A 16187-nucleotide genomic window follows, 5' to 3' on the forward strand; every position below is an offset into this window, starting at 1 on the left:
GGATTGGTCTTGTTTGTATTGTTTATCATTTCTAGAAAATTCTCAGCCATCATTTCTTCCAGTATGTCTTCTCCTATAGCTGGCATATCACTGGATCTTGCTTTTGTTGTTTAGTCTGATAAGTTCTGCCTTTTGTGTCAAGTGTTTGGTCCATTCACATTTAATATAATTAATGATGGTTGAATGTACATCTGCCATTTCTGTATGTATCTTGTCTCTTTTGTTCCTCTAATACTGCCTTTTTCTTCTGTTGAAAACTTGTTTTTTTAAACCCTTTAACTATTAAATGCCTAAACAAAAGGATGAAAAATTAGTATTTGCTGATTATGTATTAAATGTCTCTAACACACTGTAAGTTTTTTCCAAAATAAAATTTAACAAAGTACACATTTTTATATTGAACAGTGTTCACAGATTCTGATAGATTCGCTTTCTCTTGTACTTGGTATAAGAGCCTCAATCGTTCTTCTTTTAAAATAGAGCTTTGCAAAAATTTCCTAATTGATTACTGTATTTTACTTAGTAATTTTCCTCACTGGCCCAAGAATGTAGAAGTAGATGCCAGGTGATGTTGGGAACAATTGTTTCTCCTAAAGACAGTGTGGTGGCCAGGGCTTGGTCAGGCCCTCACAGACTTCGTGTTTCTGCCACAGGATTATTCATTTTTAGATAAAATATCGCAATGAGAACTGACAGTTTGTTACTTTTGTCTCTGGAAAATATACCAGATAGTATCATGCCAATGGTGGCACATTTGAGAACTTTAGTATCACTGAGATATTTTATTCTAATTTCAGCAAGCCTTCCAGTGGCTGCTAAGGGCAGCCACACCAGGGTGTAGTTTCTTGCCCTGAGACAAATTGTGGTTTTACAACTTTCCTAATTACAGATTTTTAGTTGATTTGAACTTTACTCTTTCCTACTTAAGTAAAACACATACAGACACTTATTCTCTGGCTCTCAGAGAGGTCATCAAATCAACAACACACTTAAGAAACCATCAAATGTTACTGCAAAGCACAAAAAGTAAATTTTGAAACCTCTCAAAGATAAAAATACAAGTGGGATCATTATGGTGTTTTCTGATCCACGACTTTGATATATCAGATATTGAAACAAGTCCTCAAGCCACCAGATTGGAAAACAATCTCTTCTTCTGTATGTGGTCTTCTATTTTCGTACCCGTGGAAACAGATTTTTTCAGACAATCGTGCTGCTTTTTACGTCAACAGGAACTAACTGTATGGAAAGAAATGAACATATATAACGTTCATGCATTCATTCATCCATTTGTTCACTCATTTAGCAATAATAACCACTAGCATTTATGCACTGCTTTGTGACAGGCAACTCCTATCCGCACTTCACATATTTTAAACTAATTTAATCATCATGAGACCATCAAAGGTTGGTAGTATTATCATCCCCGTTTTACAGATAAGGAAACTAAGGCATAGGGAGGTTTAGTGATTTGTCTAGTTGTGTACCTAGTAAGTGGCAGAGTCATGCTTTGAACCCAGGCAGCCTGGCCTTGGCCTCTGTGCTCTGTGCCTTCGAAGCATTGCGTTCTTCCCACATTCCAGTTGCCATGTGAGGTGCTGGGCATGCCGCCATGGACGAGAGAGAGGTAATTTATGCCCTCTTCAGGCTAACAATCCAGATGAACAGGATTTTTATCCTACACCCTCCGTTAATCTCTTCAATAAACCAGAAAGATTGATGGGGATCATTCTTTTCTTGAGTGGAGTATATATACCTGGTTTAAAAAAAACATTACTTGGCAAGTAAGATTGTACCTTTTTCTCAGTCTGTCTCACTTAACACACATAGTCTCAGAGAAACTCAGTTTAAGTTGAAATATCATATTGAGTAATGTTTTGATGTAGTGATTACTGAGAGGCCAGGTGTTATGGACTATTTTTATGTCTGAGCTGAGTGATGGAGTAATGAACATGCCTATTAAATTTGCATTTGATAGAAAGTTGGAACTCAAGAAAAGAGGCTGTTCATCTAATTAAACTAGAGAAATGATTCACTGGAAACCTGAAGGATGTCTGGGAGGGATGAGTGCAAGGTAACCAACCCAGGGATGCCTGTTCCTCAGATACAGGCTGGGGAGGGGATCCTTGGGCAAAGGAGAGCGGGTGACAGCCTAAACGACACCACAGACCAAAGTGGAGTGGATTCAGTGGTGCAGCAGCTTATTTAAAATCAACTTTCCACAACAACAACAGCAAAAGGACTTGAATAAAAAGTGGACAAAGGGGCTTCCCTGGTGGCGCAGTGGTTGAGAGTCCGCCTGCTGAGACAGGGGACATGGGTTCGTGCCCCGGTCCGGGAAGATCCCACATGCCGCAGAGCAGCTGGGCCCGTGAGCCATGGCCGCTGAGCCTGCGCTTCCGGAGCCTGTGCTCCGCAATGGGAGAGGCCACAACAGTGAGAGGCCCGCGTACCGCAAAAAAAAAAAAAAAAAAAGTGGACAAAGGACTTAGATAGACATTTCTACAAAGTAGATATTCAAATGGCCAGTAAGCACATGAAAATATTCTTAGCATCACCAATCATTAGGGAAATGCAAATCAAAACCACAATGAGATACCATTAGGATGACTATTATTTTAAAAAAAAAAAAAAACAAAAAAAAAAACAGATACTAACAGGTGCTGGAGAGGATGTGGCGAAGCCGGAACCCTTGTGCTCTGCTGGTGGGAATGTATAATGGTGCAGCTGCTTTGGAAAATAGCGTGGCCATTCCTCAAAAAAATAAAAATAGATTACTATATGATCCAGCAATTCCACTTCTGGGTAAATACTCAATAGAATTGAAGGAAGGAATTCAAACAGAGGTTGTACACTCATGTTCATAATAGCAGTATTCATAATATCCAGAAGGTAGAAATCACCTAAGTGTCCATGGATGGATGAACGGATAAGCAAAATCTGGTCCATACATAAAACAGAATGTTATTCAGCTTTCAAAAAAGAAGGAAATTCGAAAAAAAAGAAAGAAAGAAGGAAATTCTGACATGCTGCAACACAGATGAACCTTGAGGATGTTATGCTAGAGAAACAAGCCATCCACAAAAGGACAAATACTGTATGATTACTCTTAGATGAGGTTCCCAGAGTAGTCAAAATCATAGAGACAAAGTAGAGTACTTAGTGGATACAGGGTTCCAGTTCTGCACGCCTGTCTCCCTGTCCTCCTGGGAAGAGAGCTTGTCTGAAGGCCTGGCTGCTGGGAGAAGCCAGGCCAGGGCAGTCACCCCAGAGCCAGCCATCCCCGATGGTGGCATGCAGAAGGTTTATTTATTTCAGTGCTCTCATTTACAATGTCTCAAGTTCTCCTAGATATCTCGTCCCACCATTCAAAGTGTGGAATATCATCTTCAGAATTCATGCGGGGTGTTTCCTGGAGATCTCTGGATCCCCAGCCCCTAACCCAGAGCTTAGCTTGCTGCAAACATTACTACTCGTTTGTACACTGACGACCCTGCTGAGCAGCCTAGAGGCCTTAGTTCACAGCGAAGCATGTTTACCTGTGTTTCGTCTAGTGTCTGTTTCCGTTTTCACTCTGCTGAGTTCCGCTACATGATAAAATGATGCTGTCTGCTGATTTCAGGGCTCACATACCGCTCCTGCTAGGTACCCAGCCACCTGTGAGAAAACCTCCAATAGTACAAGTCCAGCTGAATGCCAGTTCATTTGTAGTGGTCTTTGCATTTTCAGTTAATGACAAACAAAACAAAAACACCTGAGAGCTAAAGGAGAGCAAGAAAAGAATCTTCAAATTTATCTCCTAAGCATTCCTGTGGGATCCTGAGCTGAAAACAGCTGGTGGGGAATGCATCACCCACCTGCAGACGGTCAGACTTGCTCTGCTTTAAACATCCCTCCAGTTAAGGGTGAGAGAGCCCGCTTTCTGCCAAGTGTGTACCAAACCTCATGATGTGCTACGTGAGGACACAGAGAAGGTAAAGAGAGAACGTGGATAAGACAGGGCAGGATTCATGAGAGCAGGTTCTGTGCAAGGACCCATGGCTCCATTCGGCCTGTGATCCCAGCGGGATGCCTGATCCACCTCTGGTCCCACGGAGCTGGCCAGCTTCGTAGCACCCCGCTGCTCTCTTTCTTTCTGGCGCCCTTCTTGACTTTGGGTGGAGGCTGCCATTTCTAAATTACAGAACTTCATGGCTCCCTTAGAGTCTGTGTCTCATCGGGCTGAGCCCTCTTCCTTCTAGGTCTAGGTGATTGTAGGATCCCCACTCTTCGGCATCTGCCTTTATCCCTGAAAAGGGCCCCCAGTGCATCTTTTCTTCTTGAGCTCCCATCCTCAGACGTGGGAATGTGGGGAGATCCAGGCCGTGGCAGCCGAGTCAGAAATAAATCCCGCAGAGACGGCTTTTGGGGAGCGGCCTGTCAGTAGATCTGCTCTTGGTTCGCCCCCTCACAATTTTAGAGACGACCAATGGCTTTGTGGTTCAGACAGAATAGATTATTTCTTTTTAGAGCCGGGATAGTTCAATGGAGAACTTTTTTTCAAATGTTTCCTGTTCACACGTTTGTATAGCAGAGGGCTCACCGGGCCCAAGGCACTTGCTCACCGAATCGCTCACCAGAGCTGGGGGCAGCTTCTCGGCCGCCTGCTGCCCTGCACGCCGTCGGCCCCTGGTTCCACCCGGTCCGACCGTGCTCGGGAAACCATCCCGACTGCTGCTTCGTGGATAGCACTTAGTGAAAGGGCTCCCTTCATGAAACTGTCACGCTCAGGCATGGGAGGAGGTCTCCCAAGTCTGGGCAGCGTGAATCCACACATGTTCTCAGGTCAGCCTGTCTTGGTCGTTTCCGGCTTAGGTGCCGGTTCCAGGACGCTAATCGGAGTTGAGATTAATAGCTGAAGTGGGAGCGAAAAATGAGCCAAACTGGGGTTTCTTGGGGTGATTTATTTCAGCTAAATATGTCAGTTGTTTGTTTGTTCTAAAAATATCGTGAGGAGGATGGGGGAGTATTCCAGATTGTTGACACTTTGACTGAAATGAGAAGCAGAGTGTAACTGATACGGGATCCTGCAGGAGTCCCTGCGGGTCACGAGGAGGAGGTGGGATCAGGCTACCGAGAAGCGGCGGCAGGACCGTCCCCAGCGCCGTCACTCCAAGCAGCCTCCCAGGCCAGGATGAGGGGCTGCTAAGTCCTGCAGAGCGAGGTATCTGACCCTGATGCTTCCTTTTGCTGAACAAGCGTGGTGTCGATGTTCCAGGAACCAGCAGATCTGGGAGCCTGAGCTGGGGTCAGGCTCACGGCGACTGGGAGCCGTGCTGAATGTCCCCCCCCCCAGACCTGCCAGCACCCTGTGCGGCATCTCCTTCCACGGCAAGCAGAGGCCCTGAAAGTGGTCAGATTTCAAGAACTTCCTCAGCAGTAAAAACTCCCAGACAGAAGTTTGCCCATGAGCCGCCTGTGCCGGTCGCTCGACAGGGCTTCGTTCCCGGAGAAGATGCTCTCATAGCAGGAGCCGTGCCCTCCAATCCCTCCCTTGGTGGTCCTGTTAGCAAAGCCGGCAGGAGTCAGCGCGCACTTGGGGGTTTTGTAGAGGAAACCAGGCACTCAGATTTGATCCCTTTAAGACTTGTAGACGAAGGGTTTCTGTCTGGCAGCCTGTGAGCAGACATCTCTTAGAATTCCAGGAGGTCAACGCACATTTCAAAGATGTCTGGATTTAATTATCTTCAGGCTGGGCAGGCATGACTCCAAACACTCCCTGAGATCCTGAGCTCACCTCCTGTTTACTTGCTTGGTTCTGGAAGATGTTTGAGTTTTCCAGCCCTGAAGAGGACCCCCAAAGGCAGTGGGTGATTAGCCAGTGCTTTGCAGACTCAGGACGTGCCCTTCATGTGGGCGAAAATGTGAATGGTGCCCCTGGCTTAGTACTCTGCCCCTCACTGGAGATGCTCGGGAAGGACCTGGACAGGGTTGTAGCACATCCACCAGGAAGCCACCCAGAGACTCTCTCCAGATGGAAAGGAAGGTTCAAGACCACAGGTGGGGGTAGCCTTCATTGGTGAGCTTACTGTAGGTGGTTGATGAGAATTGCCACTGAATTTAAGAATAACATACCCTCAAAATCCTTATTGGAATGAAATAAACACAGGTAGAATTGCCTACGTGTAGGGACTATGGGAACTCTTTTCCTTGGATGTCTTTTTTAAAAAAACTCAGACCCTTTGAAGGCTAAGATGGAGCGTTATGAAGTAGAGCGGTGCTTTTTGAACTTAAGTTTGCACAAATCACCTAGGACTCTTGTTACATGACGATTCTGATCCACTGGGTCTCGAGTGGTGTGTACCTTCTGCATTTCTCACATGCTCCCAGGGGATGCAGATGCTTGTCCCAACCACGCTCTTGAGCAGTAAAGCACTATAGGACCTCTCAAGGCCTTTTCCAGGGTTGGGTTAATTGGAAAAATCTATATTTTCTCTAATGAGTCGATGAACAGCACATCAGCACAGCAGTTAGGTGAGCCAGACGATCAAAGAAATTGTGTATTTCCCGTGTAATAGTTGAGTAGACAGAGCGTTCATTCAGGTGACATTTACTGAACAACCACCATTAGTGAGACCCCCCCAAGCAGTGTTTGATATCCAATGGGAGCAGTCACATGACTGGTTCCATACCCCCCCCATCCCTTCCAGCTGTCGTCAGAGGGTCCTCAGGGGGCTGGAGGCCTCAGCTCCGGGGCCTGCACAGCTGCAACCCCTCCATCATGGGCTCTCCTGGTGGTGACTGCGCCTGTGGAGCTGCGTCAGGCCAGGCAGCTCGCAGGCCAGTCGTGGCCTTGATCTCCAGTGACAGTGACTCAGCCCCGGGTCAGAGGCTGCTTTTTGCAGAGAACACCACCTCCTGGGATCGGGCTGCCTTGGAAACCCGGTCAGGAGAGCAAGGGCTCCAAGACCAGCAGGACGTGAGAAATGCTGGTAACGAGGAACTGAGATGGATTTCCTGCACGAAAGCCACGTTGAAACCTGAAAGCAGCCCCTCGTCCCCCTCTGAGGGGTGGGTTAGAGGTGTTTCGAACATCCTCTCCGTGACCGGCTGCCGCTCGGTCCTGTCTGACTTTGTTCCCAGCTGACTCATCTGGGTTCCGATTTCCACCGCCCCTGCTCATAACCACGTGCTTGGGGCGCATCTCTTTCAATTTCTCTCACCATCTGATCTGTGGCTGCCAAGCCATCTTCTCAATTTAAAATTTCATTTCATCATACCTACCTCCTCCCCACCCCTGCCTGATGCACTGTCACTTCTACCTGGTGACAGAGTGGTGACACTTCCCTTCAGGTGTTTGGCAGCCCGCCCCACTCCAGCTCTCAGGTCAGGCTCCCGGGAAGTGAGAGATGTGGGAGGTATCCAAGTCCCCCGTGGCCACTGCCCCACGTGGGCAAATACCACATGCGTTTTCTGCACAGCTGTTTTGCATCCCAGCCTACATTCAGCAGATAAACAAAGACAGGTCCCTGGCACGCTGAGCCCAAGAGCACACAAGCACAGATCAGCACAAAATACCAAACGTTCAAGGTTCCCGTGATGTTCTTTCTGAATCAGTTGCCTTGAATACAGCGTTTACGGATCTGCTAATTAGTGAGGGGTTTTGTTTATTAATATGCGTGTTTCCTCCTTGATGGACTTAATGAGCGCATTGTTTATACTGCCAAATAAGATTGGAGGGAATTGTTACTTTAGAATTTCTCTAAACTTTCCTAATTTATTTTCATGGACAGTTCTTCATCAGAAAGCTTAGTGAGGAGTATTAGATTTCAGAATTTAGTGATATCTACCCTTTTAGCTTCTTCTCGGGCCCCAGCCTTATATCCCAGACTCCAGACACCATTCCTTGAGTGCACGGGACGCTCCTGCCATTGTCGAGATGGTCCATCTGCCTGCCTGGAAGGCCCTTCCCCAGGACCCCTCCCACCCTAACTGTGAAAGTCCTACTTCTCAGCTGTCTTGCATGAGCCCCCCAGGCCGACCCTGTCTCCTTCCTTTTGTGCTGCCAGAGAACCTTGTCCATATGTCTGTTTGTGTTCATCACATATGTGTATGTAACACTAGACTGTGAGGTTTGGTGGGGAAAGATACCATGTCTTATTCCCCTTTGTGGCCTCAAGGGCATAATAGGCATTTTTTTAATGATTGACAAAAGGACGAACAAATTCAAGTTCATTATCAGGCACACTGACATGTAGGTAGTCAGCTGTACAAATTATGGGGTGAGTAAACAGATTACAAAAAATATTTTATACAGATGAGATGAGGAAGGAGCTAGATGCTGCCTGGGGGGCAGGGGGTGAGTCATAGGAGATGTCAGACGGTGGGACTTGAACAGGTAGAGTTGGTTTGGGGGCTCTGGGGAGGGGACTTCTAGGCAGGCGGAGGGAGCACGGTGAGCGCAGGCAGGAAGATGGGAGGGCACGTGGAAAGAGCTCGAGGAATCCTGTTGAGTCTGTGTCTCATGGGGGTGGGGCCCGGGGTGAAGCTAAACCAGAGAGATGTGCTAGAGGGGGAGCCTAGTGCTTGCGGGCAGTTTCCAGGGAGTGAGGAAAGTCTTCCCGGGGATGAGGATTAGACATTAAACCTGGCCCTGGTACTTCCTCCAGGGTGCCCAGTGAAAAGTCACCAGGCCACATGGCCCCAGAGCTTCACCAGGGGCCTGTATCTTCTTTCTAAGCTCTACACTAAGCCAGACAGTTATTTCAAGAGTTACCTTGGAATTCTCAAAAAATTCCAAAAATGGGGTAAAGTATTGTTTCTGTTAGTTTTAATGAAAAGTAAAGCCTTGATTATTGCATCCTTCAAGTGTCTAGAATTTTATATGTGCCTGACTTTTGAGTGAAAGAGGCAAGTCACAAAAAGCACAGGCAAATGTGATCAATTTTTTTTTTAGTGTGATCATTTTTTAAAGAACCATGTATGATATATCCTAGGAACAACACCCCAGGAGCCCAAACTCCACTTTTCCTGCAGCCCTACCCAGATTTCAGGGCCTTAATCTGTCCCTAAGCCAGAAATCCTGCCTAATATTCGTGGCAAGTCTTTCCTGCTGACTGGACTGTAACTTCTCTGAGGTCAAGGGACTGTATTTTATGCCACTTTTATTCCACACAGTATCTAACACAGATCTTTGCACATTTTAGGGTTTTAAATATTTAACACTGGATTAGAAAATGCTACATGTCTTCATTAGTGTGGCCAGAACATTTCAAGTCATTCTCCTCTGTTTCTCGTTTGGCTGTTTGGAGTCAAATGGGTTTGGGTTTACATTTCTGTTCTAACAGCGACTGGCAACGTGAACTGGGGCAGATTCCTTAGCTCTCAGCCTAACTTGGAGGGTTGTTGTAGAGATCACTGATTACGTATTTACAGCGTCTGACAGCTGCTGCTGTTATTGTTATTATTTCACCCATCTTGAAAGCAGAAGCCTCCTGGCTTATAGCTTATTATTCCACAGTTGAGAGCTCTTGTATTTTCTGGAATTGCATTTCCATTTGGGAGTTTTAGCTCCTATTACTTAAGGCTGGCTTCAGTGGTTAGGAGTTGGGGAGGCTCTTTGACCTGAATCTCCAAAGATGAGTAGAGGCTTAAAAAGCAGAAGCGGACGGAAAAGGCATTCCAGGCAGAAGGAACAGCATGTGCAAAGACCCCGGGGCACGAAGGAGAGTGACATGCGGAGGAAGTTGATCGTGGCTAGAATAGGAGAGGTACCCGGCGGGCAGAGGGCAGACAGAGGCTAAGCATGTGGGCAGGAGCCAGATCATAAAAGGCACTGCATGTGATGCTAGATTTGGACTACCAGGAACATTGTTAGATTGGTATTTTAGCGAGGTTCTATTCTTCATTAATATCCTGTAAGTATTCAATGAGTCTCTGGGCAAAATTCGTTTTAATTAGATTAATGGACTTTGAGCCAGGTACAGGGAAGAGGAATAGACCATTTTCCCAGCATGTGATGCCTTACTATACTTAAGAGGAACATCTCACTTAATTTGTGGTGGGTCCTGGGTGATGTGGCCGGCAAATGATCTCAGCCCAGCCATCCCTGTGCCCTCTCTATCAGGTTGACAGTTCCACAGATTGAAATGCTGGTTGGTCCCAGGTTTTTTGCCTCAGGGTTTCCTAGTAGATGGAATCTACAGTATCTTAGGACATCAAACGCAGCACATTAATGCTTATCCTCACATCTGTGACAGTGTAGCATGCACCCAGCCAGATGTTTTCGAACCATCTTGAAATGTGTGAGCAGGGCTCGGCAAACACGTTGACAAGCCCCTTGTCCTGTTTTCGGCATTGTTCTCTGCCTTATAAACCAGCCAAGGTCTGGGGAATGGCGAGAAGGAGCAGAGTCTCTGAGGCCTCCAATCTCCTGCTTCTCTTTTGCACGCAAGAACATGTCGGAGCTAAAGGCTCCTGGAACTGTCTGCCCATCGCGCTGGGCACATCCGACAGTGGCCGAGAGGCTTTGCTTTCTCTCCCCAGCCTGTGCTCTCAGCTCCTCTTCTCCGTCAGCCTCTCCTTCACACTGCCCCTCTTGCTTCACTTCCAAGTACCTTTTCCATCATTTGGGCTCAGCAATTCTACTATTGTTCTTCCTGTCTGGTTCTCTGAAATCCAGCCCACACCTTTCAACTCCATATCCTGAGTCAAGTGTTTGAAAGCTGTTATTTCATGTTAATTAGGAGTTCTTTTTCCAGCCAAGAAGCCTTGCACAGAACTGTTCCCCCAAGCTGTGGCTTAGAGACGAGCTCTGGTGTTTTGTACTTTGGTACGGTTAGAGGAATCGTGGGTAATTGCTCTTAGAGCCGCAGCGCTGCCTGCCAGGCCAGGACACCTTCCCCACGACTCCGTGGCCCTCCGTGGGCTGGCAAGCTCCGAACCTGACTCAGCCAGAGGACTCGGTGCGCCTCCAGAGAACACCATGGTCTCGGTGGGGTCTCCCCTGGCCAAAATTGCTTGGCATCCAGACCTCATCCACGAGGGTCTCTGGCCTCCAAGTAGGTCTCCACCAAACGCTGGCAGGTGACCGTTCGGCAGCTCCTCCTTCCTTGTAACACATGTTCCAGTTGACCCATGTTGACTGGACCCGTGTCATGTGGGAGATTCTGGTGGAGAAGTACTCCCACCACCTTCTGGACTCATGAAGACATCAGCAAGAGTTGGCTTCCAGCTCCTTAAAAACCCCTCAAGACAGCCTGAGTGGCTGCCATCCCTTGCAGGCAGTCCTGGAAAGGCCTCAGGGAATTTCCACTTCTTGAGGTGTTTTTGAGCAGAAGCCAAGCCCTGTTCTCACATCTGGCCTCACTCTATACGCCCACCTGCTGGTAGATCAGGGCCTCCATCCGTCTCCTTACCTGGCCTGTTATTCCATCGTCCTAGGCTTCTGCAGACCCAGGCTTGAGAAGGCTGCAGCCCTGACCCCTCTGGGAGCCACCAGCGCCCCCTTGGGCATCCTGTGTTCCATTTGGAGGGAGTGGTTGGTGCTAACCCATCCTGAGCTTGGGTGGCGACTGTTAGGACCGCCCTCCTTCCACCTCTCCCGGGGCAGGGGGTGGACTTTCCTCCTCCGAAGCGCCTGCCCTCAGATGAGTAGTGAGGCAATTCTCCTATGTGTCTAACTTAAGTCACCGGGAACATACTTCTTTACCTTCTGTGGTTTATAGAGAAAATAGTCAGTGAGCAAGTGCTGATTTAAAGCCCACTGACCTCAGAGCACAGTTCTAAGCACTGTGGAAGTGAGGCCAGAGGTTCTTTTATTGAAGGGAGATAAAACCCCCTACTGAGAGCGGTCCTTACACAGATAACACTGATATTGTTTTGTAAAAGTGCCAAGTATGGGCACATAGAAGACCTTTAAAAAGCAGGAGTTCCTCCCTGTCTTTGTCTTCTTTTTATTAACAACAAACACCAGCTGATATGATACACACAGTGTAAAGTTAAAGGTGTGAAAGTGGTACCCATGGAAGACTTATTTGATGAGGTGGAGTTTTAGCTGAATTTAGGAAGAATTAAGGAGTGATGTGGATTAGTAGAGATTAAGATTGAGAGCATGGGCTTCCCTGGTGGCGCAGTGGTTGAGAGTCCGCCTGCCGATGCGGGGGACGCGGGTTCATGCCCCGGTCCGGGAAGATCCCACATGCCGCGGAGCGGCTGGGCCCATGAGCCATGGCCGCTGAGCCTGCGCGTCCGGAGGCTGTGCTCCGCAACGGAAGAGGCCACAACAGTGAGAGGCCTGCGTACCGCAAAAAAAAAAAAAAAAAAAGATTGAGAGCATGGCATATATTCTTAGAGTTATGATAAAAACATAGTCTTTGGCCAGTGAATTACATTGGTAGGAGTAAAGGGCCCAGTGGGATCCGTGGCACTGAATGGGATGGCGGCATAGGAGTGGGCCAGTGGGCAGAGTGTCTTAAAGCAGTGGTCCCCAGCCTTTTTGGCACCAGGGGCCAGTTTCACAGAAGACAATTTTTTCTTCGGACCGGTGGGGGGCCGTGGGAGGCAGGGCAGATGGTTCAGGCTGTAATGCGAGCGATGGGGGACGGCGGATGAAGCTTTGCTCACTCGCTGCTCACCTCCTGCTGTGCGGCCCAGTTCCTAACAGGCCGCGGACTAGTACCCCTGTCTTAAAGGACTCAATAAGGAATTTTGACTTATTATTGCAGTCAGTAAGGAATCATTGTAGTTTCTTGAGCTGGGAATGAAAATGATTTTTGGAGATCTTTATTATATGACTTCTTAGAGCCGGGCAGGTGAGTGGACAGCAAGACCTTCAGGACGGTACCTGGGCTCATGCTGGGGCTTTCACAGGGACAGTAGTGATGAGCCCAGGGACCAAGGGAGCTGATGTCTAGAGGGACATAAGTAGACTTAGGGGGCGGGGCAGCTCTGAGGGGCCACGAAAGGGAGAAGGGGCTAAGCTTAGTGCCCTGAAGGTCTGGGCGGAACGCGAAGCCATCGGTGGTAAAAAAAAAAAAAATTGGGAAGAGGTAGTGGGTGACTATGGGTGACTTGGTGAAGTCCTAGCCCCTACAGAGCAGGGCTGGAAAAGATCAAAGAGGAGAGGGCCTTAGCCCGAGGCCCCCTTTTTATTTGCCCTCGGTTCAGGCTTTCATCTCCTTCCCATGATGAGGATCATTGTGGAAGGTTATTTGTAGATATTTATGTAGATAATTACATCGCCTGTGTAATTTTGTAAATAAATCAAGATTCGCTTTTGATGCATTTTTGAAGTTTTGCAAATAAATTGGCTTTGTTCTAAAAAGCACGGTCTTAATAAAATCCCTGTGTTCTGAATGAAATTAGCCACTCCAGATATGTTTAACCTGACCACACATGGTGGCATTGTACCGGCATTGGTGTTGGGGGTGAGACTTATGCAAAGGCAGATACTGAGCCGGGAGTTCTGGAATCCTCAGCCCTCCTGCCACTGCTTCCCTCGGATCCAGCCTTTGGACGCCCCCTTCTAGAATGAGTACAGAGCTTCTGGCTACTTTGTTTTGTTCTGGTGGGGACTCTGGCTTGAGCTGTGTTCTTTTCTCCCTTTATCTCCCCACCACAGACTACTGTTTTCCAAAGTGAAGTTGGAGTCGCTGTGCCGGGGCCCGGATGAGGCGCTCCTCACCTGTAAGCACATGCTACAGATTTGGAAATCCTGCTACAATCTTACCAATCCCAGGTAAGAGGCCAGCGGCGGCACCTGTTGTGCATGGTTTTTGCATGGCCCCTGCCTCTCAGTCCATCCCCGATAGGCATTTAGCAGGACAAATTCTCCACCCCTGTGCACCCCTAGGCCCCCGGGAGCCACAGGTAAGAGCAGTGGAGCCTCACACATTACATTTTTAAGCCGATTTTCTCTTAGTGTCTGATGAAATCTCCAAATCGTGGGTTTCTTATGCTTTCGTTGCCACGGTGGCCCTCTAGGCTCACTTCCAATTGGTCTCCATCTGATTTCCCTCAGCCAGCCATTTGTGTAATTCCCTTTGACAAGTCTTTATCTTTCTGGTGATTTATGGATAGACTAGTCAATTATATATTTCAGATGGGGTTCTCACAGTAATATTTTAAAAAGACCTGCATAGACAACAGGCCACATGCTACTAAGGAGAGTAGAAATTGCTTTTGACATGATAAAGTGTAATTTTCAAAAAGTTAAAATCATGACTCAAACAAATATAAAAGATTAGCACATATAAAAGATTAGCACATATGAAAGATTTTACTTACCTCATTAACTAATGAGGGAAGCAGTGAAATGTTGAGACCCATTCAAAGAAGGATTTGAAAAATAGATGTGCTGAAATGAATTTTCAAATAAATATAAAAACAATAATATTCTCTAGAACAATGAAATACATTGTTTGGGGTTATCTTTTCTACGGAGTGTACATTGATTATATCTCGACCAGACAAAATTCATAGGTTTTCTACTGGCCAACTCTGCCCCATAGAGATGTGAAAGGGCCCAGCCAGTAGGAGTCAGTCAAAGGCGCCCACCCTGCAGAGGCAGATAATCTAGGGAAGGTCCACTAGTCAACTCCCAGCATGTCCCCGAAAAGCACCATCTTCAAGTCTTGAGCAGTGTTTCCCGGCATGTGTCTAGATTACGAAGTGTGCCCTGACCTGTGAAGGAAGTGATTTAATGAAAAGGGACCTCACGATTCAGGTGAATTCAAACAACTGCTCAAACACTCAGAATATTTTTCAAGTTCGCAGCAAGATGTATGGACAGCCCACATTCTGCTCTTAAGAGTCAGGAGCCTAAGAATGTATAAGTCAAATTGTAAATGTGTTCAAGGGTGTGGCCCACCCAATCCAGCCCAGCAGGAGGCGGGCAGGCAGGCTGGTGAGTTGCTGCGGGGTGGGAGGAAAGGTGGGGTGGGGTTAGGGAAGCAGCAGGGTGCTGGTGGGGTTCCGTGTGAGATCTTGTTCGACAAGTTTCTGCCGTTAAAAAAATACATATATTCAAAATCAGGGCCCTGTTGAGGTGATGGGTCCTGATGAGCTGACATGAGCCAGAGTTGAGACCACAAGCCACGTGGGCGGTGTGGCTAGAAGATGGGGGAGCCTGGCCAGGAGCCCCCCCTCGCAGAGCCCGAGCCACAAGAATTACACGAGAGCCCCCTTCCTAACCGTAGCCTGTGGCACGTTACCAGGCCCATGGGGCCCATCTTCCTCTTGGTGAAAAGCTAATCGTGAAACTGGCCTCTTCCCTTTTGTGGGTATGTTCTGGAGATAAAGATCATTTTAATTTTTTAAAAAAATTCTACTTTTCTAAGTCTGTAGGCAGAAATAGGAAATGTCCATATTTATGTCCCAAAGTCCCCACTCCCAGCCTACCAGACGCAGCAGGATTTGAGGGAGGGTCTTTGCCGCGAGCCCAGCTACAGGCGATACTCCCCGAGCTGGCTGCTTCCTAGTGGAGCACATCCCTTTGTCTGTATCCCCTTTAGAAGTGAGAAAATAAATCCATCAGCTTTCCCGTTGCCAGTTTTCTCTCAGTTCTCCACACCTCTCCCACCTCCCCACATTTCTTCCCACTTAGCAACCAAGAGTATTGCATGTGAGGAGAAGAAAAAATAGCAGAATTGGAAAGCTTTTTAAAAACACTTAACCAAATGCCTGGGCTGTGTCCGTACTTGCTCAGCTCCCTGAAGGATCCTTCAGGGCCAGGCACGGGGGGACCTTGGCTCTGGGCGCAGAGTCTGGCTGGGGGTGGGGGTGGGGGTGGGTGGAGGACGCATCAGCTCTACGGAACTGCTCCCTCCAGCTACTCCCAAAGCCTCGAGGGGGGGTGCTGGCAGTCCAGCAGCCCCTTATTAAGGAGTTTCCTGTTTGTTTTTTTAACTCTATTTTCTCTGGGATATAAATAAATGTTTCTCCTGTAGCCCTCACCAGTGTGCAGATTTAGACATCCTCCCCAGTACGGTCGGGGAGGGCGTGACCCTGGCAGTAGAATAAAGCAGAAGAGGGGAGGGTAGTGTCTTGACGGGGACAGCACACCCCGCAGTTCTCCAGATAAGGGCGGCTCTGGGCCCAGCAGCCTCAAGTCGGGACACGCGGGGCTTTAGAAGAGGATAGAAACGCATGCACAAGTGGGTGAGAAGCATCCCTGCTTAATAAAAGACGTGAAAACTGAGCAGAAAGCA

The 16187-nt window shown here is 47.7% G+C and overlaps 1 protein-coding gene and 1 long non-coding RNA gene across 8 annotated transcripts in view; one reads left to right on the plus strand and one right to left on the minus strand.

The window, feature by feature from the left end:
- The window catches only part of TTC7B (tetratricopeptide repeat domain 7B), a 239921-nt gene that overhangs the window by 160326 nt on the left and 63408 nt on the right, over nt 1-16187 (plus strand). For all 7 annotated transcript variants that reach the window (XM_060170014.1, XM_060170084.1, XM_060170174.1 and 4 more), the window contains one exon: nt 13601-13717. In XM_060170014.1, the coding sequence (XP_060025997.1) occupies nt 13601-13717 (117 nt within the window). The remainder of the gene's footprint in view (nt 1-13600; nt 13718-16187) is intronic.
- Nucleotides 462-4751, minus strand: LOC132532225 (uncharacterized). Its single transcript, XR_009544356.1, has 3 exons — nt 3540-4751; nt 2659-2754; nt 462-1239 (listed from the first exon to the last, which is right to left on the minus strand). It is a non-coding gene; the product is annotated as an uncharacterized LOC132532225 (long non-coding RNA).

The sequence above is a fragment of the Lagenorhynchus albirostris genome, chromosome 1 (genome assembly GCF_949774975.1).
Source record: "Lagenorhynchus albirostris chromosome 1, mLagAlb1.1, whole genome shotgun sequence".
Lineage (NCBI taxonomy): Eukaryota > Metazoa > Chordata > Mammalia > Artiodactyla > Delphinidae > Lagenorhynchus > Lagenorhynchus albirostris.